The sequence below is a fragment of the Zea mays genome, chromosome 7 (genome assembly GCF_902167145.1).
Source record: "Zea mays cultivar B73 chromosome 7, Zm-B73-REFERENCE-NAM-5.0, whole genome shotgun sequence".
Taxonomy (NCBI): domain Eukaryota; kingdom Viridiplantae; phylum Streptophyta; class Magnoliopsida; order Poales; family Poaceae; genus Zea; species Zea mays.
In genome coordinates this window covers 91,823,113-91,850,710 of record NC_050102.1, presented here as the reverse complement: position 1 = coordinate 91,850,710, position 27,598 = coordinate 91,823,113, and the positions used below count along the sequence as shown (strand labels likewise).

The 27,598-nt window shown below is 45.3% G+C and overlaps 1 protein-coding gene across 4 annotated transcripts; it reads right to left on the bottom strand.

The window, feature by feature from the left end:
- Positions 1 to 9,596: 9,596 nt before the first annotated feature.
- LOC103632561 (sugar transport protein 14) lies at positions 9,597 to 16,358 on the bottom strand. 4 transcript variants are annotated; one of them, XR_002263818.1, is made up of 9 exons: positions 16,183 to 16,358; positions 15,714 to 15,943; positions 12,600 to 13,552; positions 12,016 to 12,498; positions 11,638 to 11,746; positions 11,341 to 11,496; positions 11,140 to 11,256; positions 9,979 to 11,066; positions 9,597 to 9,901 (listed from the first exon to the last, which is right to left on the bottom strand). XR_002263818.1 is itself a non-coding variant. In XM_020541429.1 (4 exons), exons 2-4 carry the CDS (start codon positions 15,856 to 15,858, stop codon positions 12,028 to 12,030), a joined length of 1,569 nt encoding a protein of 522 aa, XP_020397018.1. In that variant the 5' UTR covers positions 15,859 to 15,943; positions 16,183 to 16,358; the 3' UTR covers positions 11,898 to 12,027. The 4 variants fall into 4 exon arrangements, 2 of the variants coding, with proteins under 2 accessions (XP_020397018.1, XP_035816857.1); XR_002263817.1 differs by having other exon boundaries at positions 11,341 to 11,746; XM_020541429.1 differs by lacking the exons at positions 9,597 to 9,901; positions 9,979 to 11,066; positions 11,140 to 11,256; positions 11,341 to 11,496; positions 11,638 to 11,746 and having other exon boundaries at positions 11,898 to 12,498.
- Between the last annotated feature and the right edge of the window lie 11,240 nt (positions 16,359 to 27,598).

Below are 27,598 nucleotides of genomic sequence, written 5' to 3'. Positions count from 1 at the left end.
GTGTAATAAATTTAGAGCAATATTCCAAGTGAAAAGTGAGAACTTAGATAGAGGAAGAAAAATCACAAATAAATAAGCACAACGATGATTTCCCCGTGGTTCGGGCAAGCCACAAATGCTTGTCTACTCCATGTTGTGGTATCCTAATGGATAAGGGTTGCACTCAACACAACTTAAGTGATCTAATGATCAACTTGAGTACCATGATCTTCCTTATATCAATTAAATCCCTCTCGCAAGGAATATCCACAAATTGGAGTCTCTTGCAGCTGTACATAGAAAATCAGAGTTACAACTTGAAACACAGCACAAGAGAGAGGAGAGAGTACACACAACAGCCAAAAGCAACCATACAACAAAAGAATCAAGAGCTCAAGAGCTCAGTCACACAAAATAGCAAGAACACCTCAGAACTGTGCTCAGATCTCTTTGTGTGCTTCGGATACTAAAGGAGGTCGCCTAGGGAGTCCTTTAATAGCCCAAAGAGCCTCCATAGTCGTTGCTCCTTCCATCAAAAACTTGTTGGAAGTATGCACTTCTTGTGGGCACCGAATCGGTCCGGTGCACCACCGGACCAGGTCCTTTAACCCTTTCTCTAGGATTTGAGTGATAACCTTTCTTAGTTGACTAGCACCAGACCGGTCCGATGAACCTCCGGACTGGGTGGGATGTCAGCTAGCTATTGGCTAGCGTGCGCTCGCGGGAGATAGTTGTCACAGACGGTCCGGTGCACCACTAGACTGGTTACTGTAGACGGTTCAATGATTTTTATAAATAAAAACCCAAGACTCGCCTGTTCACGTACGGAGGCGGTCCGATGCACCATCGGACTGGTCCAGTGAACCGCATACTAACCTAATGATGTCCTTGTTGTGCAATTCTTCTTCGATTAACTAGGACTTTCCTGTGACCTTTTCTATCAATTAGAGAAACATTATTAGCACATAATCCAAATGACTAAGGCCCCGTTTGGCAAAAATGTTTCTAAAAATCATGGTTTTACAATACTATACTTTGCAACTATTATGACAATATCGTAGTTTGGTTAGCTCCAAAAATACCATGTTTTGAGAAACATTGTTTGGATATAACATTGTGAACCATGGTATTAGGCAGAAGCTAGCAATGCCATGAAAACTTTGGGTTGGAGTGGAGTTTCCAATACTGCAAAAATATCATGGTATTTAGAATACCATGGTTTTGAAAATATAGTTTTCAGGAATGCAACCAAACACCTTATGGCATAAAATACTACAATATTATCCAAAACCATGGTATTGCATGAAAATTGTAAAAATACTCCAGTCCCAAACAGGCCTTAATTGTGAAATCTCATCTTTAACTCAATCTTCTATGAAGATTTGCAATTTTACTCAAACTAAGTCTTAAAGGCAATTTCCTCACATAATTGAGTTAGTGATAAAATCAAAGTGCTAGAAACATAGTATTAGGAATATGCAACTTATCTAGGTGTTCAAACCTCATGTTTTTACCATTTTACCCGAAGTTGCACTTTCTAGCCTCTTATGAGCCTCTTGGACTTAGCACCTTCAAATTGCATGTAAGTGAACCTATGATCATACTCATAGCAAACTGGTTAGTTCATGATGGTGTGTCGGACACTTAATCACCAAAAAAGGTAGAAATGGCTATCTAGCCCATTTCCCTTTCACTTTGCTTAATTTGCCTTCATTGTTGCTCTATGAATCAACATCACACATGTTAACTTGTCCAAGTGCCAAAATAACTTGATGTACTATGTTGTAGTTCAAAATGTGTCACACCTAGATTTAAGGGCAAACCCACATACATTGACTCAGTGTATAGAGATGAATGTCATAATCTTTATTGCATAACGAGAATGTCTTACAAAGTAGCTAATAATAAAATAACTTGAATTTAGATAACTATCTCCACGGCGCCATAGTTGATTGGGAGACGACGCATAGATATCATCGAACTCATCGTAGTAATCCTCATCCAGCGGTACCTACTCTTCTCCTTGTGTGATTATAGCAAGGGTAAGCTCTCATACGATCATCGCTCAGCAAGTGTGGAGAATGTGCATGAGCTCACTTACGGTGGGGGCTCATGTGTAGTGTAAGGCTAATCAACAAAAATGGTTAAGGTTGAGCATTGCTTTTAATAAGTTGGTCAAAATTTTATTAGCAATTACTAATTATAAGTGTATACTAACCCAATTAAATAATTGATCATAATTAATAATAAATCCCACAATGCAATGCAAATGACAGATTAGGTTTAATTCCATAAGTTACTCATGTGAGGGTCCAAGCTGCTCATGACCATGAGCACGCCTAATATACTAGTTTTACACTCTACAGAGGTTGCACATCTTTACCCATAAGTCATGTTACCCATTAGCCAAGGGGTATCGAATTCCATTCATTTCTACCGAGGAGACGAGGTAGGGTAGCACTACGAGGCCTTTCCAAAGTTTCACTAGGAAGAGAGAACCCGCTACGGATTCAGGCAGGAGGGGTGATATAGGAATCCCTCTCCCGAAAAGCTATCAAAGACAGATTGACCCGAGAACCTCCCTATGTCGGTAGCTCCCCACACCATGCTTGCCCCTTTTGGGAAAGGATTAACTCCTACTAGCTTTCCTAAATACTTGGCCAAGGGCGTCCCATTTCACCCTTGTGGTAGCACTATTTTGTCGGGTGGTCGCTCCATGTTTCAATTAACCAAAATAATCTTATCATGAACAATAAATAATCCATTGATAGTAATAAGCATTATCATGACTCATATATAGCATAACACCCAAAATCACATAGAGCTATAGCAAGACTACCAAATAGTTTATTTGTAAGCAATGTATAGGGTAGACAAAACTAGAGTAACCTATTAGGTCCCATCAAATTAACCTAAGCATGTCACCGTGATTAAACAGAACATTATTAGGTAAAAGAATGTGATCAAGGGCTCAACTTGCCTTATACTTGCGATAACCTGTAGTCCGGATGCTTCCCCAAAAGTTGGGCTTCAAATTCCTCATCACCACGACTCTACTCGTAGCAAGACATACAATCAAGCAAATAATGGATATGGTAACATTACACCAAAGCATAATAAAAAACTAAACATTAGTATTCTACATGTCGTTATGAGATCGTAGGTTTGAGAACCACTTAAATCGAAGTTACGATTAAAGAGATATGATTTTCTGAAGTTTTAGGTGATTAAATAGTAAAAATATATTCTATATAAATCATATGAGAAAAATATTACCATGAAATAACTAATTCAATTTTAATCTAAGTTATAACTTGATTATAGTCTTATAGATTATACCTTAGTCAGTTTATAATTATGGATAGATTAAGAAAGTTAATCTACTAAACATAGGTTAAATAAATATATAATTATAAAAGTATGTGATATGATACAATTAATGTTGTTACAGCGTAAACAATATTATTACAAAGCTAATGCTACTGGAACGGAGAAAAACGGAGTTAAAACGAGAAAGTTATGGACCTTCTAAGTTATTGGAACTATTTTTATACTAATAATCATTATCTCGGATTTATTTTGCCTAATTCAATAAACTGTGGAATGCGGGTACTATTTCTAGGAAGAACATGGTTCAATCTATAAAGTTCAGGACCAATCCGCAAGACTCTTTACATAGTATTGGACAACGGGTTAATTCCTAAAAAGAGCAGGCGCTCTTATTCAAGAGAGCCCGACCGAAGGGGTAGGGGACGTTCTGAGCCACCCGATCAAAATCCCACGATCCCCAAAACGCCACGCCTCGGACAACTGATCTCCGGTGAAGATCATCCTGGGCGAATCGGTAGTGGGTCCTTGTAATCACCATCGTTGATCTACTAACCAAAGGCACACATCACTCCTCTCCAAATCGGCCAACCAGTCGTGGTGGCGCCACCAACCCCACAACGGAGCCATGGCTGGAGCATAGCCTACCAGTATTATCCTAAACGCTAAACGGTAAATAGTCGGTCATCCTCTAATTAGTGTTTAATCGGACTACACGACTGTTTAACTAGACTAAAAATGGATTAAACGGCATAAACGATCTAAACAGTTAGCTAATGAGTAGCATTTAAGTGGCGTTTAAATGGTCTAAATGGCCATTTAGGATAACAGTGTAGCCTACTCGGTGCGGAGACCCGATTTCTTGACAATAACGCTACTACACACTATGGGGCAAAAACCGAACACATGGGAGGTGTTTTTATCGAGGTTATCACGTCAGTGGAGGTTGGCCACAATCTGAGGTGGAGCCTCTGAGGTAGACAAAGTCTGGGGAGCCATTCTTGTCCCCCGAGTAGGCCACGTAGACACAACCCGCTCCGCCTTGCTCCAAGGGTCCTAGTGCAATACCCTGGCCCACCATCAGGGAACAAACAACTGCATGCAGGTAATTCATCGGTGGCAGCACCTTCTCTCATGCAAACTCCTCGACGGTGGCTGAACTCAGGACTGATTTCGATGGTTCCTGGTTGGCGTCATGGAGGAGGGCCACGTCTTTTATAGTCTAGTGATGAGTATAAGACTAGCCGCAGCGGTAGACGCTTCCTCTCCCCCTTCCCTTGCATGCGGCGCGTAGGGGGCACCCTATGGCCGCAGCGGTGCCTCCTATAGCGCCCCCTACGTGTCGGTCCCCTTCTCTCTCCCCTCAGATATAGCGTGTCACTGTTCATCACCCTAAACACTGTGCTGTGGGTCCACGAGTAATTGTTAGTAGATAAAAAATTGATAGTTGATATAGAAAATGATATTTTATAGTGGTAGTGGGGTATAGGGGGAGTATTTAGGGGGAACCGCTGAGGGAGATGAAAAAATAGGGGGGGAAATAGGGGGAAAAAGTGATATAGGGGGAAAATTTAGGGGTAACAGTTGTGGATAGCCTAACAACCCAAGGAGGTCCACAAGGTGGGGACTGTTGTGCGGTTGACGCGAGCTCGACATTGGACTTTGGATTGATACGGTGAAGGGGATAGCTGGCACAACGGTCCTAGATGTAAGTGACTCGAGCACGTGAGCTAGAAAGTCCGGGGAGCCATTCTTGTCCCCCAAGTAGGTCGCATAGTCTTCAACCCACTCCGCCTTGCTCCAAGGGTCCTAGCGCAATACCCTGGCCCACCATCAAGGAACAAACAACTGTATGCAGGTGATTCATCGGTGGCAGCACCTTCTCTCATGCAAACTCCATGATGGTGGCTGAACTCACAACTGATTTCGATGGTTCCTGGTTGGCGTCACGGAGGAGGTCCACGTCTTTTATAGTGCAATGATGAGCATAACAACCCAAGGAGGTCCATGAGGTGGGGACCGTTGTGCGGTTGATGCGAGCTCGGCATTGGACTTTGGATTGATACAGTGAAGGGGATAGCTGGCACAATGGTCCTAGATGTAAGTGACTCGAGCACGCGAGCACGTGAGCTAGAAAGGGTAGAGGTGGTGTGACTAACAGGTGGGGGCCACCTATCGGCACCAAAATGAATGCTTGGTCGCACGAGAGTAATGAATCTGGGCCAGGAAGAAGGAATTAGGTCTAGAAACGTTTGTTCTCATCTTTTTTTCTTTTCTTTTCTGATTTCTTATTTCAAATTAAATTCATACTTCAAATTCAAATCTGAGTTACAAATTCGGTTATAAGTGCAACAACACAGGAAACCCTGCATGATGCAAATATATTTATTCATTTATGAAATGCACACCCATGGTTACTTAAAGAAATCCTTATTTTGAGTATATAGTTAATTCAAAAGTCCATTAAAATATAGTATTTACTACTTCTTTAGTTTATGTAAAATTTTATCAAAAGTCACTTTAAATCAAATGTATTTAAATAGTAGTACTCCACTTTAGCAAATTGGATTATGTTTTTTTTCGGGATTTCAATTTAAATTCAAGTTTCAAAAAGGTTTTATCTTAGATGACACTAGTATTGTCAACTATTTATTTATTTTGGGAGAGAACAACTTTAAAAGTGAGAAATCCATATTAACAGATATTCTAATTATGCATCTTTTTAAGTATCTTTCATACATCCTAAAATAGGATTTTAGATGTTACCAATCCTACCCCTTAAAAATAATCTCGTCCTCAAGATTAATAAGAAAGGGATGTAGAAAGTTTTGATTTGCAATTTAACTTTTTTAGTTCCTTAATTGGTCCCACTACCAAAAGGTTTCCTCATCCTTTGTCATTAATTAATAGGTGATTAAGAACACATAGGCATCGTTTCTACTAGTGACCCGTTCCCACATCCGATTATGCCCAATCTACACCACAATTGATCATCCGAGTATCCACGGGCCACGGCTGCCACAAGCACCCATCGTCGTCGTTCGTGCCCTCCTAGTCACCCCTTTGCGCCTAATTCAGTCTAGAGAGTTTGCCATGGCCTCTAATGGCTTGGTAGTACACCTAAGCACTAGCCAAATCTTATAGCGCTCATCACGGAGCCCATTGCCATCGTGATCCCGATACATTGTACTACCTCCGTTTTTATATATTTGACACCATATAGTTTAACTTTATACCGGCCGATGTCAAATAAAAACAAACGAGGGAGTACAAAGTTATTAATTGTATGGTCAGTCTCAGTGGAAACCCTCGTGGCGTTGTTTCTAAGATTATGATAAAACATCAACTTCTAATGAAGAATTTTATTCTATGATTTTGTAGGTATTTAATTTTATAACTCATAAAAAGTTGATATCATGTCAAGAGAGCCAGTTTATCCTTATAAAACTCACTTCTTCTCTCTTCTTAAAAATGTTGCCACATCATATAATAGCTCATTAAATATAAATAAAACCGCGACAAAACTTTCACTATGACTGAATTTAATGTATGAATGATAACTAGATTGCGAAGCTTTGCACGGTCCATACCAATAGCAATTACGTAACACAAAGTTTTGAAAATTTTCAAGCAATGAAAGGCCACGAGGGTTATGTGTCCGTTACGCGAGGTCACCGTGAATTCAGAAGTTTTTTTCTTTTTCCAATGTTAAGTAAGTAATTATTTAATTCAAAAATCCAAGGTCTCGGGTTTATTTGAAGTATTGCGTAGTGTTTCATTCTCTGGTTAGATGGAATGACTCTATTGTAATTCGGAGAATGAAATTACCCTACCTCTATTATATTTAAAGCACCAGTTTCAACAGTTATCCTACGTTATACTTTTAAAAAAAATCCCTACATTTTTTTTAAATTAACTCAGCGTAAAATATTAAAAAGCGGTGTAGGAGGTGGGGTTTAAACCCACACCCTTTATGAAGAAGGGTGAGAGACACTAGACAGAAGCTCAAGTGTTTATAATATTGAATATAAATTTACATATGTACATTTTTGTAACCTGTTCTTCCTCTCCAACCTGCTCTTCCTCTTCAACCTGCTCTTCCTCTCCAACATTCGCCCTGTTCTTCCTCTCCAACCTGCTGCCCCCGCCCACGGTCGAAGCCGCGAGCCGACCGAGCCTCGTCGACGTGGATACGGGGCGAGTCGATCATGCTCCTGGCCTTTCTCCATGTGTGTCGTCAAGGAGGACATGGTGGCGCCTGCCATGCTTAGGTTATCTTGGCGATGACGAGTCTAAGTCTGAGATATTGGACAACCAAGGCCCTTAGCGTAGCAGCAGTCGGCATATGCTACGGAGTTGGTGGTGGTGTTGTGTCGCATCAGCGGGTTCAGGGCTGCGAAGACACTCGCATTCTCTCGCCCTTCTCGGATTGACGCATCGTGCAGGTGCCTCTCGGTTTGGAGCTGCTCTAGCTGGGCTTCTTTCTCCGCTTGCATGCTCTCTCCCTATATATTTAGCGGTATACTACCTATGTCGCCTCCAGCCCAGGTCTTCGTCGTGTCCTTCTCCAGCAACAAACAGGTATGTCTGCCTCTTCTCTTCCGCTCATGTTCTACGAAACCTTGGAAGTGTGGGAGGCGAGAGATGGGGGTCTGATTTGCTGCCTATGGTACCCGTGCGTTCATAAAAAAATATTAAGCGAAGAGCGGAGACAATCAATAAAAAATCTTGAGATCTTTTTAGTGGATAATTTATATGGGTATCGTTGTGAGGCGTCGTAACGCACAAGTAATCAACTAGTTCTAACATATAATAGAGTTCACAAGGAGTCGTTTGAGTGTAATTACCTTTCTCTTTTAGAGCATCTTAAACAATGTGCTATAAAAGTATAATAAAAATTAAAAAAATATATATTTTATAGAATTTAGAGCACTAACAAAAATTAAACTCTAACGCTAATGCTCCAAATCAAGTGGTTAACCAAAATATAATAATCTACTCCATTCGTTTGAAAATGAAAGTTTTGTGAATCGTCCGTTCGTTTAGATCTAGATATGAGACAGCTCAATAGGATGACGTATATTTATGGCATTTTAAAAGGTGATAATTTTTTTAAAAAATAAGGTACTGTTGGAGCAGTTTTTTATAACTTGAGTTCTATAATTTATTTTTTGGTACTGAGATAAGTCAAATGCTTTTATTGAAGGGAACATTGGTGAGCGAAACTCTGTTTCAGACTTGCCTCAACCAAATACTTAGTAAAGGTGGAACACAGCCGTTAAGTTTCACCACTACATCACTAAAAGGAGTACCTTGACATTGTCGTTAATTCTATGTCCAACTGAATTGTGTCATGTATGATTTTAACAACTTTCTTATGAACGAAACGATTGCAAGGACCCAGGATTGCGATGTTTTTAGAACTTGTATACAAGGTAAAGATAAACAATTATTTAGGCCTAGTTTGAGTACTCTAGTATTAAAGTGGTTTGAAGAGATTGGAAAGTGTATAATCCTCAATAGCTCAAAAACTTTCACAATACATCTTAATTCACTCTAATCCCTTTCATTACTAGAATACCCAAACTAGCCCTTATAATTAAATACATTTGGACACGTGTATCTGTAGGGAATAGGGATAATCAGTACTGACTACTCCCTCCGGTGAACGAAAGATTGCCGTTCTGCCGCATTCTCCCAGTTGCACAAAAGATTGACGTTCGATACGTTTTCCTTGCTGGCTTCCAGTTTTACCCTTCCGCAACGCATCGGCTCCCGAAGCCATAACTCCTTCCACGCTGTTTCGGCATTAAAACCAACGCCTCTGCTTCGTTCCGCGATGTGCCACAGCTGCCGCTTGCCTGCTTCTTCCACTTTTCCTGGCAACACCGCGGCCAGCCTAACATGGATCCGACGCCGCAATCTCCATTGTCCAGCGATGAGTCCGACCCGAGTTGGTTCTGGCGTAATCCAGCAAGGCAAGCAGCTCGTGCTGCACAGCGCTCGGCGCGCGCGGCCGCGGCGGCACGCGCGGCAGCGGAGGCGCGTGAGGAGCTGGAGGAGCGTGCGGTGGTGGCGGTGCGCGAGGATGGTGCGGCCGCACGCTCAGCAGCGGTGGCGCGTCCGACTCCTGCTCATGCGTCAGCGTCCCGGCGCGTGCGGCACCATCCCTACAGCCGGGCGTCTCGTCAAAGGGGTGTGAAGTTGCGTGTTCCTTCCGACGACGAAGGTGAAGTGGTTGGTCCAGCCAAGGTTGAAGAAGGGGACAACAAGGTGATGAAGAACGAAGATGCAATGAAGCCATAAGATTGATGGTGAACCAAGGTTAAACAAAAGTCTTACATTCGGTTCAGTGAACCAATTTCTAGTAGTATTCCTAATTGTTCCATGCAGCAAGCTTCTCTATGGCGTCGTTTACTAATGTTTCGTCACAATGAATTTGTAATGGCAGTGATCCTATCCTTTCCAGTGTACTCTTTTTCATGTGAGGAAGTTTGTACTTGTTTGATCCATGAACTTTCATTGTTTCCTTCAAAACTTGATGAAGTGTTAAATATATTCTGTTTGCCTTCCTTGGAGAATATTCGTGGAATGCCTGCAGCATTAGAATAGTGTTAGTCAATGCACTGAATTGATAAACAAATTTATTGTACTGAAAGGCAAATCACAAACCTCTTGCACAACTGGAATTAGGTCTTGAATTGTCTTTGCTGTTTTCTTGTATTGAATTGATTGTATGGCTCGAAAAAAACCCAAATCCAAGATATTAAAATCCGGAGAATTAGCAGGTTGACAAATTAGACGAATGTCGAAACCATCTTGTTGTGCAGCTTCACAAAACAGTGGATCGTTAACTTGAACATGAGAGGGTGCGTTGTCTTGTTGAATGTAGATTGGTTTATTTAGCTCATCACGTGGCCACTTAGCTCTAATAGCCGGTAAAACCTTCTCGATCAGGAACTCTCTAATGACATCTCTCTTAATTGAAGTGATGGGTTTCACTTCCATTGTTCCAGCTGGTCGGTTAACACTACTTCTCTTAGCACGTTCAAATGTAACCAACGGAAAACACCCAATCTTACCATCAAAAGTGCAAACTCCATTCTCAAATCTTGGACGAGATGTGGCACATAAGAACATAAGCTTAGGGATGTTGTTCTTGCTCTTACAAGTACGATGAGGATCATCTTCATCAGGAAGCAAGTAGTACCTCTCAGATTTACGAGTTAGAAAGAACCATTTCTCATCAATAAAAACATGGTCAAAAAGAGTCTTAAATCTTGGAGCATCATGCAAGCTCTCGGGTTCAAGCATGTCAACACACCATTGTAGTCTTGCCTTCTTGTTCTCATCGGTTAGATATGGTTTAATACTACTTGTGTGCCTCCTAATCTTTCCTTCCTTTACATGCTTCAATAGTGTTTTTTTGCAAACGCCAAGAACTTTGCATGCATCTTCTAGGGTGGTTCTATCTTTAAGAGGAACGTTGCGCAGCTGTTCATAGTTTACTGTACTTGGCTTACGACCACATCTACCTCTCTTTTTACTAGCAAAACTAACCGCATTGCCATCCGGACGTGAACGTTTACCTTCAGCCCAAAATCGTTGAACAGTTCGAATATGTAAAAGAAACATTGCGGCAACTTCTCTAGTAGCATTCTTTGGTAGCACTGATCCATTTCTACTTCTTCGCAACAGTTCCATGTACACTTGTTTTTTAATCTCTTGAGGAGCATCTTTCCGTTTTACAATGCCGTCAACTAAATCAAGAAATAGTTAATGGCAGGTTAAAAAAACATCGTACTACAACTAGTGCGCCGAACAGGAACTTACATGGGTTTGGTTCATCCAAAGTCAAGTCGAGTACATCATCATATTCAAACACGTTTGCATGCATGTTCAAGTCGAAGCCTATTTCATCAACAGGTGGCTCCAAATTCAAGTCAAAACCTATAGAAAATATCAAGAGCAGGAAAAAATATATTAGGATTAGGAGAAGTAAAAAAGAATATGAGTCACAAAAAAGTCACGTACCTAAACCGTCTTCAGAAGGTGGCTGCATATTCAAGTCAAATAAGGCTGCCAAAACTTCTACGTCCATCGCGTATTTTACTTCTTGGCTTTGTACAACACAATTGTTTGTATTGTTTGCTGTCAGCCGTACTGCTTAAATAGCCGGATACGGGAGCGCTGTGGCCGAAAATGTGAGCGCGTGGCTGAAAATGTGGGAGCGCGAACGGAAAAGGGCAAAAAAAAATTGTCCCGCCATGCACATGAAAGTGACCCGCCATGCAAAAACAGGGAAAAGGGCAAAAAAAAAAGGATTCGAACCTGCAATGCATGACTAGCATGTGACGCTGGTAACCAGTCGAGACAAGGAGGATAGCTTGCTTTGGTATGCGACAGACCATATTTAATAAGGGCACGACTGCAAATTACACTGTTAATAAATCAGCCCTTGGTATGCGTTATCATGTCCAAAACGACTAATATTCCTACACCGGAGGGAGTAAGCCAAACGATATGACTGTCGAGTGTGACAACATGTGAACAACTATATCCAATTCACCCAGAAAGGTCGACGTCTGATCTTTGGAAAGAGATTATGGCATGATTGATTAATGATTATGATAGGGACCGACGTCCCACAGAAAATGGGATTGTTTTGAATATTCAGAATTTTAGTTCGAGTAGTATATAGAAAATTACTGTTTGTCATGTTCATGCTCTGGAGGACATCTCCTGCTGCTGGTGATGGAGGTTGCCCTGCTGGTACTTGGGGTCCCGGCGGACGATGCGCTTCCAGTACCAGTGCCTGTCGAAGAGCATCCAGATCTCCTCGATGGGCACCTGCTTGGTCTCCGGCAGCAGGAGGATGACGAAGATGGACATGACGAAGATGAGCGAGGCGAAGAGCATGAAGACGCCCCACCGGAGGTGGCACAGCGCGGCGAGGAAGCACTGCGCTACGGCCGCCGTCCAGAAGAGGTTGACGCACACCACCACGCTCTGCCCCGCCGACCGCATCTCCAACGGGAACAGCTCGCTCGGCACCAGCCATCCCAGGGGCCCCCAGGACCAGCCGTAGGCCACCACGAAGAGGCAGATGGCCACCACCAGCACCGTGCTCACGCCCTTGCTCAGCTCCTCGCCTTTCCCGAACTTGAGCGCAAGGATCACAGCGATGACCACCTGCAATAACAATGATAATGCATTACGCGTTGGCGCACTGCGTCAGAACGTCCGTCGTCCTTGTGCCATGGCATCATGCATGACGATACAAAATTACAAACCATGGATGAGATCATCTGGATGCCAGCCTCGATGAAGAGGAAGCGGCGGCCGAGACGGTCCACGGCGACCATGGAGAGGAGCGCGCCAACCACGAGCATGGAGCCGGTGATGATGGAGGAGTAAAGCGCGGCGGAGGAGCCGAACCCAAGGCTCCGGAAGATGACGGGCGAGTAGAAGAGGATGGAGTTCATCCCCGACAGCTGCTGGAACGCCGGGATGCCGAGCGCGCCGATGACGAGCTGCGGGCGGTTGCGCAGGGCGAGCAGGTTCCTGAACGTGCCCGGGACGGCGCGCGCGGCCTCGCTGGCCTCCTTGAGGTCCTCGAACTCGGCGTCCACCTTGCGCGTGCCGCGCACCTTCTCCAGCACGCGGCGGGCCTCCTCCAGGTGGCCGCGCTCCACGAGGCTGTTGGGGGTCTCGGGCAGGAACAGCGCGCCGACGAAGATGGCGGTGGCGGGGCCCATGGCGAGCCCCAGCGAGAGGCGCCACCCCCACGGGTGCAGCCGGTCCGTGAAGTAGTTGATGATGTCGGCGACGAGGATGCCGAGGCAGGTGGTGAGCTGGAAGAGCTGGTTCACGGCGCCCCGGATGCGGTACGGCGCGATCTCCGACAGGTAGAGCGGCACGGCCTGGTTGCCGAAGCCGATGCCGACGCCCAGGAGCACGCGGCCGACGATGAGCATGGCGATGTTCACGGCGGCCGCGTTGATGGCGCCGCCCAGGAAGAAGCTGGTGGCGCCCACCATGATGCTGGCGCGCCGGCCGCGGCGCTTCGTCACGTAGGACGCGCCGAACGTAGAGACCAGGCCCGCGAAGTAGAGAGAGGAGGTGAAGAGCGTCAGTAGCTGGCTGTCGTACCTGCAGTAGTCCGTCTCGTGTGGGTGCGCCTGCTTCCGCCGGTACACGTCCGGGAAGAACTTTCTGAGGAAGTCGTCCATGGAAGTCACGCCGCCTGCAATGGTCGGATCATGAGGAACGCACGTGTGTTGACGCCGATCCGGACACCAATCATGAACCTGTTGTGGTGCTTTATGTACAGACGTGGACGGTCCGCAGCCAGATGCCGGACGGTCCGCAACCTGGCGCAGGACTCAGGTTCCCTGTCTAACGGGCCGGACGGTCCACGCGTGCGCAGGGGCGGCGGAGTTCGCCGGCGGTGCCTGAATCTCGCTTTCGGGACAAACTCCGTCGGGGAGGAGAGATCCTAAGCTTCGTCTAGGGTCGGAAGGCCACCATAAATACCTCTAATCGACGTAGAGCCGAAGAAAAGCGAAAAATTTGGGATTAGAAAAAAGCTAACTTAGAGCTAAACTAGAAATAGACTTCATTTAATCGATTGTTTGAGGGTTTAATCGGCGGTAGCCCATCATCTATATAAAGAGGGAGATCTGGATCCGCTACAAACTGTTTCTTGAACTAATCCTGCGGTTTTAGGTAATAAATCCGTGAGAAACTCGGAAACCTAACTGACTGTGTGCACGCGCAGACCGTCCGCACGGTTGTTTATGGTGCTCAACAATGTATTTGTTTGGCTTTAATACATACCGACTTATATATAGTATTTTTATCTTTATAGCTGCAACAGTCAAACAGTCAGCTTTAATCCAAAGTGAACATAAATGTCACAATGTTTTGTTTAGTGATGTCACTTTGCAGAAATGCAATTGAGATGATCGGTTCTCCAGCAGAGTATGTACCGGTACTGAATGAAAATGAGAGTGCAGGAATGGCACAAAAAAGTTTTGGTTTTTGGTTTTTGCGAAGAGAAACAAAACAATTGTTTGATATATCACCGGGTTTGTTTGTTTTTTAACCTTTTCTTTTTTTTTTTTGCACGCGAGGTCATATCCCATTTCTACTCATCAAACGAAAAATACAAGAGTTTGATAATGGTTGTCAACAATCATCAACCACTTTGGCATAGGATGAAGACATCGTAATGTCCGTTTCCGATTCCTGTGTTTCTATGGTATATCCCACGGATTCTTTTTTTAGTGCAAATCATTTATGCATGATGGAGACCATCCACGAAATTTGGATCAGAGTAGAGATAGATTCGGGTCGGATATACATGGAAACAAATCAAAATGTCACTATTTACCATATTTTAATTCAAATATGGATACTGTCGGAAACGAATATAAAATAAATAATTTAAATTTAGATTCACATTCAGATACTTACTTGATTTGGAACATAGCATCATAACAAACATTAATTTGTTTTATCGATGGATTTATAATTGATAAAAATCATATTACAAGAAATTATAAACAATAGTACATATACATTATTTAACTGAAACTTAGCTGAATATCATATTTTTAAATAAATTATTTATACCTAGTATATTTCTATTTTGGACTCTAAATATAATCTTTTCGTATATCGTATGTTAAGTATTTTTGTATTTTGGACTCTAAAAACTCGAATAATCTAATGTATTCAAAATTACACTTTTTAATATTAATTAAAATCTATCATTATATATCACTAGTAATGTAAGATTAACACAATCATTTATTTATGATATGAATATTTTTAACATTTTAAATGGTGCATATCAGTTTTTAGTACATTATTTAAAGTTTAAAATCACTTGTAATTAGTAATAAAAGTAAGTTTAAATTGATTTTATCGAATACTTTTTCCTTTCGGATACCAATATTATCAGATATTTCACGGTTTTGTCGAATATTGTCGAATACGAATCTTAAATCGGATAAAGAAAAACCGAATTTAGATATGTCTATTTAACATCCATATTAAAATCGAATACGAATACAGTTATCAATATTAACACTTTATCTAAATACGAATACGAATAATTCGGATATCTAGACATCCGAATCCATCACTAAATCAGAGAATAGTTGCTACCAGCTTCTCTCTCTAAATATCCTATTTGAAGAACTTCTAAACAATATAGCGTTGGGCTGTTCACGAGCAATCAATCATCATTTGTTGAACCTTTCCAAACCCCGGTAATTAAAGAAGAAAGAGAATCCATAATGTAAAAAATAATAATATGAGCAGCGAATCATCAAAACGCGGACAAGAATTGCATTTCAACAAAACGAGAACCAGGGAAACAAAGAGAAATGGATACTGACTGGAGACTCCGAGGTCATAGCCGAAGAGGGAGCCGCCGAAGGAGCCGACGATGCAGGCGAGGATGAAGTAGCCGGTGATCTTGCCCTCGTACAACTCGGCCCTCCCGGCGGCCGCCCCGCCTCCGCCAATAAACCCGCCGGCCATCCTCTCGCCGTCTCAGAGAAGCAGGGAGGCCGTCGACGACGCGCTGCACCTTCGGTACTCTGCCTCGCTTCCCTGAATGGCAAGGCTGAAAGAAAGAAGGAAGGAAAGAAAGAAATAGGCCAGGGAGGGAGAGAGGAAGAGGAAGAGGAGGAAACGTCGTCGACGACGGAGAAGGCGGGGGAGAGTGCAAATCGGAGAGGAGAGGAGGGGAGAGCGCACACAGGTCAACGGCGGGGAGTCAAAGAACTGGCAAGGGAGGAGAAGAGAGTCGAGACAGACAGATCGACATCTCTATCACTAAACCTGAACACAAAGATACTCTACCTCCGCTGTTCCTTGGACCAGCTGAGCCCAGGAATGCGTGCTGTGCGTAGTACAGAATCCAACACCAGGCTAGATGAACTGAAGACAAGATTATGTTTATAATCAGGGACCGAGTCGAGCGGCTGGTTGGTTCCGCCTCACCGGGCCAAGCCAGCCAGCCAGCCAGCCAGCGCCGATCCAATCTGGCTGAGGGACGAGCAACGGCAGCTCCCTGTCGCAGAGGAATCCGGGAGGGTGGCGGGAGGTCGTTGGGAACGTGGGATGGTGGCTTATTTTTTTTTAAAAATCTGTGTGGCGTGGCCCCGCGAAGATAGGCTCACCCAAAGTTTGAATGGATTCGAATCAGATAGCCACGGATATGAAATCAGATGTTACTATTTACTATATTTTAATTTAAATACAAATACGGATATTATCGGATAAAATACAAAACAAATAGTTCGAATTCGGATTCCGATACTCACATGATTTGTAACATAATGTTATAATGATTATCAATAACGATGGATTTACAACTAACAAAAAGTAATATTACAAGTAAATTATAAGCAAGCAATATATAACTTATGAGCATATTCATTAATAAAAATTATAGTATTTAATATTAAAAATATATGTCATGTCTATAGATATATGTCAAGCTTTGACAACATTTACATATTATTTTATAATTTCTATAAATAGATATCTAGTAATTCATTTAATTGTTATAAAATAGTAAATATGTCAAGAAATTTAAATATGTCATTCCAAAATGAATGAAGTGTATGAATGTGTGCACCAGTAATGAACAAATTAATCTATATATTGAAAGTGGAGAGCTGTAGTTGATTCAGTATTTTGGATTCTAAATATATTTCATATTAGGTATATTTGTATCTTAGACTGAAAAAATCCCAATAATGTAATTGTCAGAGAGAAAATTCTCCGGCCGGGTGGCGGAACGCACCCGCCCTAAATCCTAAGATGAGGAGGGGCCTAAGCGTTTTGCCTGCTAGATGGAATCGGGAAGAACACAAGAACACACAAGGGTCTAGAGTGGTTCGGGCCGCCGGAGCGTAATACCCTACTCCACTGTGTGATGTATTGAGCTTAAGAGCTTGTATGAACTTGTGAGGTTGAGTGACTAAGTGAGCTTGAGCCTAAGTTGGGTCTGCCTTGTAACGTCGTGTACTCTCCCTTTTATAGCTCAAGGGGGGCACGTACAAGGATGCTGAGCCCCGACATGTGGGCCCAGGGGCAAAACGAAGGGAATACATATCGGAGTATCCAATGCCAGTGTCGCCCAAAAGATCTCCGAGCGGCATAATGTTCGAAGTCCATATAGTATTAATATCTCGCGGCTGCTTCCTCGGTAACGCGCGAACCATGATGAGCACAGTGTATGCCGCCGCACGGGCATACTGCCTGCCAATGGAATGGACAGGCACGCCGCCTGCAAGATGGTTTGGTTGCCGTCCGTCAGCGAAGTGGATAGGGCACATTTAATGCTGAGGCGGCACATCGTCTGTCAGTGGAGTGACATGGCTCATTAAATGCTGAGGCGGCACATCACTTGCCAGTTTGGCAGGTGGCGTGCCTTATCTACAATAAATGCAGAGGACGCGTGACCCAGAGGCCTTACGTCAGGCTCCGCCCGCTGGCTTACGTCACGGGCAGTGGGCCACGTGGCAGCATCGAGTCTCCGCCTGAGCAGGGAGCAGAAGCGTACGTGGTATGGTCCGGACACGTGTCAGCTCCGAACCCCCGTCTGGTCTTGATCAAGGTCCGGGTACTCTTTGTCCCAGAATCCTGGGACCCTGTTGTGAGTGGTCCGGACCCCACACAGAGGGGTCCGGGTCCCATCCCAGGGGCTCGGTTCGTGCCCGTGGAGGTCCTGGACCTTACCCGGAGGTCCGGTCCGTAGATACAGGGGTCCGGCACTTTTCCATGGGGGTCTGGAACCACTGCTGATGCCTTGGAGCATATTGTCTTCTCTGGCCACGTGGCGGCCCCGGAGTCGTTCGTGTGGTGGGGTCGGGTGTTGTTTGCCACGCAACTAGAAATAGCTGCGTGGACACCGCGCCTTCATACTGTAGTAAGGGGTACCCCTGTTTCGGGGTACCGACAGTGACACCCGGGCCTGCCTCAGGGGAGGATACGAGCCTGCAGGTGGGGCCAAAGCTTGACTGGCGATTGGCGCGCCGCTTTCGTGCGCTAGCTGACGTAATCACTACCAGTCCGCCTTCTGTCACGCCAACTGCTACGTCTGTCCCCGTGGCTGACTGACCCGCGGCCCCCACACATGATGGTTTCACCGGGCCACGCGCGAGGCGCCTTGATACCGCTGCATTGGTTTGAAAAAATTACCTTCTCTGTCTTCTGCAGCGGCCCCGAGGAGGCGCAGTACTAGCGCGAGCGGCGGTTCGCCTTCTCCAGCGCCCAAGGAGTATGACTTGTGGGCCCGGGCCCCCGTGCCAGAGACTGGGCCGTTTGTTTCTTGTGACGGAGATGAAGAGGCACATTACCGCGGGCGGCGTCTCGCTTTTCGCGCACGGCGGTTCGTCTTCTCCGCACCCGGAAGCCGACGCCCAAGAAGGATGACTCGTGGGCCCGGGCCCCCCACGTTAGAGAATGGGCCGTTGGTTTCGGCGGAGATGAAGAGGCACACTACCGCGGGTGGTGGTTCGCTCCTCGCGTGACGGTTCTCCTTCTTCGCACATGGAGACCCACACCCTAGCTGAATGACTTGCGGGTCCGGGCCCCCGTGTCATAGGCTGGGTTGCTTCGGTGCGCGTCGGGCGAGCTTTTCTGAGGCATCTCGGAGCGCGAGCGGGAGTGTCTTCCTTGAAAAGGGATTCCTTCTGCATGCAATAGTTACGCTTTCGCATTCTTTCCAACTGTTGCGCCCTTTCGCCTTCGAGTTCTCCGTGTCCCATCGCATTTGCGCTCCTCTATTTTCCGTCGCCGTAGTTGCCGTGGCTTTGCTAGTCCATCCTGAGCGCTTCTAGTCCGAGGTGGCACTCAACCTGGTGCGCAACCTGCTCAGATGGGGCGCGCCGGCGTTTGCCGGAAGGATCCGCGCCGACGCTTCTCCTCTCGGCGGTCTCGCCGCCGGGGAGTTCGTGCTCTTCATCTCCAACCTCTCCTGTGGGTCGGCGCTGCCGATCCCGCCTTTCTTCCTGCTGCTGCTAGAGGAGCTCGGCCTCCAACTTCAGCACCTCACGCCCCGCTCCATCCTTTAGGCAGCCATCTTTGCCCACCTCTGGGAGATGTTCATGGGGATGGTGCTTCTTCTGCCAGCGCCCGGGCGAAAGGGTGTCGTGCAGCGACCTTCCGGAGGTGGAAAGCGAGCTGAGCTGTGGCTCCATCTTTCGCGTGAACTCCACCAGCATCCCATGGTACACAGCCATGAACTGGTCTAGCTCCAGCTCCATGAGGTGGAAGGCGAGCTGAGATGTGGCTCCATCTTTTGCGCCTCCATCTCTTTGGCTTTCATGGTCTCGACGTCGCCTCCAACGATGAGGGCTCCTTCACCATGACGCATGCACCGAGGGGGCTGCCTCCGTGTTCAGGGTGAGCGGCAGGCCTGCGCCCGTCGGCCGATACTGAAGATGCCGCCTGGGAGGACGTACAAGATGTCGTGGAGACAACGGTCGCGCGCTTCCAGCGTGACTGTAACACCCCAGGTGTTACCCAAGGCATTGGCTCAATGCAAGCACTCATAGCCTGTCATCACATCTGTTTAAGTGGAGGAGAGGGAGCCCCAAAACCTTGGAAACCATGGATTAGCTAAGAAATGTTAATGACAAAAGCTTTACCCAAACATTTTGAGCAATTGTCACCCTGGGCAAAAGAGGTTAAACCCTAGACCCTTAAAGCACTAGACTTCCAAGCAAGGGATTAGTGGGCAAGCTAATCAAATGGCCAATTCTTGTTTCTAACCCTTAACCAAAATTTAAGTACACTAATGTATCTACAAAAACAGTAAAGGAATCATTACAAAAAGGCCCCTTAAAGACCCCAAATCCATTCTTTAAGTGGAGAGCATACTAGAGCTTTCTAATCTTCTCTAAGTCAAAAATAAACCCTAATCTAAAGATCAGGCGTGTTCACTTAGTAAATGGCGCCAAAACCACTTGGTCTGAATACCAAAAAGGAGCCAAACTACCTAAGGAACCCACTAGAAAAAGTTGAACCCGAGCCAAAACCATTTGACACGATTTGACATCACTTTAGTCTCAGGGTGAACTGTGAGACAACCCAGATTTGGCGTCCGCATATCTCCCTAGCCAGGGCATATCTCCCATTGGAACTCACATACACAAGATAGCCTTAGGTGCCAGGAAGAGGTCTGTGTAGGATTTTTGCCAAGATTCGCACTTTTGCTATCTCAGCAAGCGTTTGAACAAGGGCAGAAACACACCTCCACGTGTTCAACGTGCCCTGACCTCGCCAGAGCACGCCCGGCGCCTGACCCCATGCGCCCCATGCCGCGCCAAGCCAAGCCCGTGCCACTGCCCGCGCCCGCGCCTATAAAGCCAGCCAAGGTTTCAACCGTACGACCCCGCTCGCTCTCGACCTCACCGGAGGGCAAGATCACCGGCGTTTGCCCTACACACGGTGTGCCAGCGGCTGCCCGAGCACCCACCACCGTAGACCGGCCAACCGAGCCATTCCGGGCCCCGTCCGACCAGCAAGAGAGACTCTACGTGCCTCGGTGAAGCTCCCAGAGCGAGGAATCGAGCTCTGCCTCACCGGAGACACCGGATCAAGGTCACCGGACTTCACCCGACCGCCGGCGAGCGTAGACTGGGCTCCACGGTGAGCCTTTCTTCAATTCCTTGCATGGGTAGACTCCTTAGCACCCCGAGAAGCTTCCCGTGCCCTTGGATCGAACTATATCGCCATGGATAGGCCGGAGCACCCACCGTCGACGAGCTCGCCCGCTTGCGCACGTGGACCGGCCGATTCCGGCCATCACCATCGTCGAGTCGTACCTCGTCGTGACCGCAAGGACTTCCCGGAGCCAACCCTGCCCTTCGCCGGACCTCCCTCGCTGCCGATAAGCCGCACCACCCTGTTTACTTCCGCGGGTACTGTTTAAAAGGGGGGAGGGGCCTCGGGGGGGGGGGGGGGGGGGAAGGAAAAGAAGTCAGGGGGGTTTTTGAATGGTCAGAGACTCAAGTGAATAGTGGCGCAAGGGCATAAGTTAAAGAGTTGGTTTAGGAAAAACCCAGGGTCCTCGGTGTAAACTGGTTTTCCAGAAAACCTTTTAAACATTTCTCATTTAAATACAAACAGAGCTTGCAAAATTCATAACTTTAGTTTTATTCAACCAAAATGAGTCAAACTAATTTTGCTAGGTTTTGAATAATGTGAGCTTCTTAGGAAAAATACAAAACCCCTAAGTGTTATAGAAGATTTTAAAGTTTTGAATTAAATAGTAGACTGGCCAAAAGCTAAATAAAAGAGAGAAAAATAGCTACACTGTTAGACTGGGGTTAAGAAAAAATCAGAGAAGTACTTAACCACTCCCTAATTTGTTTAAAAATAGTAAACCCCTCAGTACACCAAAGTAAGGAAGGGTTTACCATTTAAACCTTTTTTAGCCCAAAGTTAAAGAAAATAGAAAAGGTAGTTTAAAATAAGAACTAGGGGGCAACCACATTTTTTGCTAGCCCATTTATTCAATATAGTTCACTGAAAATTTTTGTTAGACTCTCTGTTAGTACAAAAGAAATGCATTACCTTTTATTTTATGAAAACAATGAAAACTTAGGAAAATCTTAGAAAAATAATCCTGAGAAGAAACCATCCCAAACCTTGGGATAACTCATAATATGTTATTAAGAACCTAGGAAAAATGTAAGTTTTGTTGTTTGATACTTTTCAAATAGCAAGTTAGTTATAAGTATCTTTTTGGCATTAAACTTTAGAAAATCACAACTAAATATTCAGTAGGCCTTTTTTGTGATTTTTTTTAAAAAAGACCTATTATTCCCTAGGAATCTTGGTAAAAATAAAGGTGAACCAGAAACCCCACAGAAACTAGAGCTATAGTGTAAAGTGTCCTTTTACCCTTACTTTTGTTAATTTTGCACAAGTAGTATCTGAATTAATTTCAACCTCAAAGTTCTAGAATAACCCACAGAGGTAATGGCTTACCAATTGTAATTTTTATAACATTTTTGGAAAATGTTAACTGACCAGGATAGTTCAAAAATGCTTATTAAGAAGCACAATAGGAAGAAAAAGGGAATTTTGGGAGAAATAGATAATGTACAACCAAAACCTTCCAAGGAACTCAGGGAACATAAAAATATAATTAAAGAGTGTAATTTCATAAAAAAATCTCAAAGATGAAACTATTAAACCCTTAAGTATACCCAAAAGAAACCCTAGAGTCCCACTAAACTTAGTACTATTTTACCATGCATAACCTTTACAATTTATCATGTTATTAATAAGCATATATCTTATTCATTGCATTCGATAGACTGTAATCTCGCTGACGGGGAGTACATCCTCGTCCGGAGCAAGGAGTTGCTCAGGTGGTAGTCCAGGAGCCAACACCAGAGTCTACCACCGAGGATCTGCCTGCCCAGCTTTGGAAGGCAAGCCCCGGTTTTATGCATAACCTACTTATTATGTTATTTTACTACACTTATTGTTTGTAGGTTTGAAATGTGCACTTAAGTGTAGGAGTTGTTTGGAACCGTAGTTGCATGAACTCAGGTTTTTCCCTTGTGATGGATACTAGTATGCTAGGTCGAGTAGTTGCTTTGCTAAATTAGGGATCTCGGTAGAAGTCGAGTGATTTTTCTAGCACTCGCGCGAGGTCAGGAATTGGTTGTATCCATTTTCATATCGTAATGATGATGGTCTGTGGACAACGATCCATGGGGATTGGTTGTCTACGAGGCAGAAATTGGAATAAGGATTAAGGTGTGGTACCGTGTGTCAAGCGTTTGAACATACTAAACATATGCCGAGAAATATGGTAAATCGGTAAGCCTAGTACCTGAGTGAACCTGCCCGTAGATTGCCCTCCTCACGTGACCTGAGACGTGGTCTCCCATTCCAGTTATGGTGGGTACAAGTGCGGTCACTGCACGACGGCAGTCGGGGTCAGTGAGGCATTGTACGCCAAGGCGGTGAGCCCCTTTCTGTTGTAAGGGAATCGATGGGGACGGTTGATGTGTGTGGGGACGGAGTGCCTCGTCATGTCGTGTGTTTAGGTTTACCTTGCAAGGTTGAAACTCGATTCAAATCGTCTGCTTCTCGCAGCTAATGAGACTGCTTGATCCATGCTGCTACATTGAGTAACAAGTGGAAATGTGTTGACTTGGCAAAAGTTGCTGAATGCTAAATGATTGATACCATGTATGATTAGATAAGTACACATTTAGTCTTAAGAGAGTCACACTAAAACTTGAAAAGCTAAAACTTGATTTTAGACTCAGCTAGTGCTTTTGGCAAACCAAACCCCTCAGCCAAACAACTGCATGTCTAGAGGTAGAGGAGTAGACTCCTCACACCGGATAAGTCTAGCTGAGTATTAGTATACTCAGCCTTGCTTGTGGCATAATTATTATAGGTTCTCTAGAGGACATGGTTGCTGGAGTGACTTGGCCGTCCATCTTGCCACCGAGTTGGACAGTCGAGTGGGACCCTACCTCAGTAGAGGAGGAGCATGAGGAGTGATGGGATAGGCTTCCCCATCTCTCCGTTTATTTATCGTTAGTTTTATTCCGCTGCATTCCGAACAATGATCACTGCTTTTGTTAACACTCCGATGATGTTGTAATAAATTAATTACTCCTCAATGTTTGGTTTTATGCTTTATTGTATTTGCTCTGTGCCTCACCATTGAGTGAGTACGTGGTACTTGATCCTGTTAGTGCCTTGTCGGACTAGATTCGAGGGACTGATGTTTTATTCCTATTTAAGTGTGGTCTAGCCTTTAAGGTGGGACTTAGGCACTTAAGTTGGAATAATTCGGGAAGTTCCGCCACAGCTGGTATTGGAGCTTGTACCACCACAGAGGAATCAATAAACTGTAAATACCATCCTTTTCAAAAGTAAAACTTGTTAGAAGCAAATGTTGGATAGATCGGTAAGGCGATAGGTATGGACACAGAGCGTGAAGCCTTAGGATAATAGAGGGGTAGCTAGGTGGCTATTTGAGTAAGCCCTACAGGCTACTATAAGGGATGGGAATTTTTCTCTATTCCCTATAGGTTGATGTGAGGTCATTTAGGATGAGCATGCATGCATCATTTATTTCAAACTACTTGGTAATTGGTCAAGAACCTTAAATGCTATGAGGCACAATAATAAAAGATTAAGTACACTCCATGACCTCAACGTAACCTTAGAAAAGCCAAGCATTGATCCCCTTTTATTTTATAATTCTTTTTCTTTTTCACTTACGCTTACCCTTACGCAGATGACTTCTCACGATTCCTCGGAAGGAGGGAACGCACAATCCTACACGGATGGACTTGCACGAGAGGGTTTTCCCCACATCTTATGGGAGGTACTTTAGGGAGCCGGTTATACGACGCCTCCCCAGTACGCGGTGCAGCTGTTCGAGGAGCACCGAGTGCCTTGCTGTAGGGTGAGGATGACCTTGGAGCCTCATCCCTTACAGCCAGGCTGGCGTTCGTTGGACTCTAAGTCTTTCGGATAACGGGCTGAAGACACCATCGAGGCCATTGCTCTCCTTGGGCTGACGACCTTTTGTGGTTTTCACCCCTTGGAGCTGTCCACTCATTCCATTGGTTTGTTCCCCGCTGAAAAGGAGGACGACCCAATGTGGAAGGATCGAGTGGAGCATGCCAAAGATGTGTGGGCTCTCTACATAGGGCAGACTGCTCACCTGATGGTGTGATGCATGAATGCCCTGTACCGCCTGCAAGCGGTGCGAGGAGAGGCAATGTCTCAACTAATGGGCTTGTTGGAGGCTACCAAGATCACACTGGATAATAGGGAGGAACTTGTGGTAGACCTATCCACTGAAATGGTGGAAAAGGACCTCCAGGTGGAGCAGATGGCCACCCAGATCTAGGAGCTTGAGGAGCTAGTGGGAGCTAGGGAGAACACCATTGAGGTTCTCAAGGATCAGCTGATAAACACTCAACAACAACTCGAGGAGGCTAACCAGCACTTGGATATGCACCATCAGGAGATTCAGAACATGGAGGCCAACGAGGATGTTGACATCGAGGGAGGAGTGGAGCCGGAGCCCGCATCTTGCCTGGACACTGCTGGCTCAGGGAGACCCCCTTCCCCCGAGTCAAGCGTTGCCTCGTTTATTCATTAAGTTACAGGGATAAGGTTAGAAGTGTGTGGCAGTAGAACTCCTCGAAGCTAGCTTAGCTTGTGCACTCTTGGGGTACTAGGCTAGACATAGTTGAGTCTTTTGATCGTGGATGTAATCGTAACAAACTCTTTTGGAATTATGGATGGTGGATGATGTCAACTTTTAATTATGAAGGAAGTTTTATGTCATGTGGTATCTTTTGTGAAATATGCAAGGAAATGTTGGCATTTTGCAAATCTTGTCCTTTTAAATCTTTCACCACGTATGAACCCTGACATCAAAAATATGATATTAAGAGCATCCTAAATTTTCAGATGGTAGGAAGATGCGCCATGGACAGAATGAGCGCATTCCTCCACCCTCGCCACCGCCTCCTACCATGCAGGAACTGATGGCTCAGCAGAATGAGATTCTGCGATAGTTGGCTCAGCGTCAGCCACCACCTCAGCACTATGGTGGTGGTGATCACCATCAGCGTCCCCCGACAGCGGCCACTTATTAGGAGTTCCTTAGCACTCAGCCGCCATTGTTCACTCGGGCAGAGGATCCACTTTATGCCGATGTTTGGCTTAGGGTAGTGGAATCCAAATTCCCACTGCTTAATGGAGTTTGTTTAGATGTGGCTAAGGTCCGGTTCGCCACCCAGCAGCTTCGCGGACCCGCGCGGAGTTGGTGGGACCACTTCCTCGCTATGCAGCCAGTTGACCACGTGGTGGAATGGAGAGAGTTCAAGGCAGCATTCAGAGGGCATCACATACCGACAGGCATTATGGACCGCAAGCTTAATGAGTTTCTGGCACTCATGCAGGGGAATCATACTGTGTTGCAGTACGCTTAGGCCTTCAATGACCTGTGTCAGTATGCAGGGTATCATGCCGACACTGATGAGAAGAAGAGGGACAGGTTCAGGAGGGGCCTCAGTACTAAGCTCCACGACCGTCTCAACATAGTCAGGGCCAACAATTACAATGAGTTAGTCAACCTAGCAATTTCTCAGGAAGACTGCATCACAGCCCGCCAGGCAGAAAAGAAGAGGAAGACCCCTGTGGCAGGACCATCAGCCTAGCCTCAGCGCTTCAGGATTGTATCTGATACTCAGAACAGGGGACCTTAGCAGCAGCAAGGACGTTGGGTGATCTGACCACAACAGCAGCAGTAGGCACCCAACCGCTCTCAGCCCCCAGTTTAGAGGAATAACAATCAGCCACAACAGCAATACCGTCAGGCCAATGACAACAGATGTTTCACCTGTGGCAACACTAGACACTACACAAAGAATTGCCCCAGGAACCAGCAGAGGCAGGGACAGAATTCCAATCAGAACTAAGGCAAGAGGCAGAAGGTGCAAGTGAGGCAAGGCAGGCTGAACTTCACCACCATGGCTGACATTCCAGAGGGAGCACCCGTCATGACTGGTATCTTTTCTGTTTTGAATAATCCTACAATCATTCTTTTTGATTCTGGTGCATCACACAGTTTTATCAGTGCGAAATTTAGTGCCAAATGCCTGTTACCTTTGCATCACACCAATGGGGGCATTACAATTTCAACACCAGGAGGCAGGGTTGCCACCTATCAAATCAACAGGCAGGTGCCTATAAATTTTGGTAGTCTTGTGATTAGAACCACACTCCTCATCTTGGGTTTGGATAGTGTGGACATCATATTAGGAACTGACTGGTTATCAAGGCATCAGGCAGTACTTGATATTGTAGCAAGGGCCATTGAGATTCACTCACCTACTTGTGGTGAAACCACATTATATTTGCCTAACCAGGGTTGTACCTGTTCCTGTGCCTTCACCATGATAGAGTCACCCGTCGAAAGGATTCCAGTGGTCTGTGAATACCTAGATGTTTTTCCCGATGAATTACCAGGGATGCCACCCGACAGAGACATAGAGTTTGCAATTGAGTTGCAACCCAGAACTGCACCTATATCCAAGAGACCCTATAGGATGCCTCCAGCAGAATTGGCAGAATTGAAAAAGCAATTACAAGAGTTGTTGGACAAAGAATTCATTCACCCAAGTACTTCACCATGGGGATGCCCAGCCTTGTTCGTGAAGAAGAAGGATGAGAGTTTGAGGTTGTGCGTTGATTACCGCCC

Excerpts from the sequence above, each read along its gene's own strand:
- LOC103632561 (XM_020541429.1), bottom strand. The coding sequence starts at position 15,858 with ATGGCCGGCGGGTTTATTGGCGGAGGCGGGGCGGCCGCCGGGAGGGCC. Across the intron at positions 13,553-15,713 it reads CTATGACCTCGGAGTCTCCA|GCGGCGTGACTTCCATGGAC; the intron begins GTCAGTATCCAT and ends CGACCATTGCAG. Across the intron at positions 12,499-12,599 it reads TCCAGATGATCTCATCCATG|GTGGTCATCGCTGTGATCCT; the intron begins GTTTGTAATTTT and ends TTGTTATTGCAG.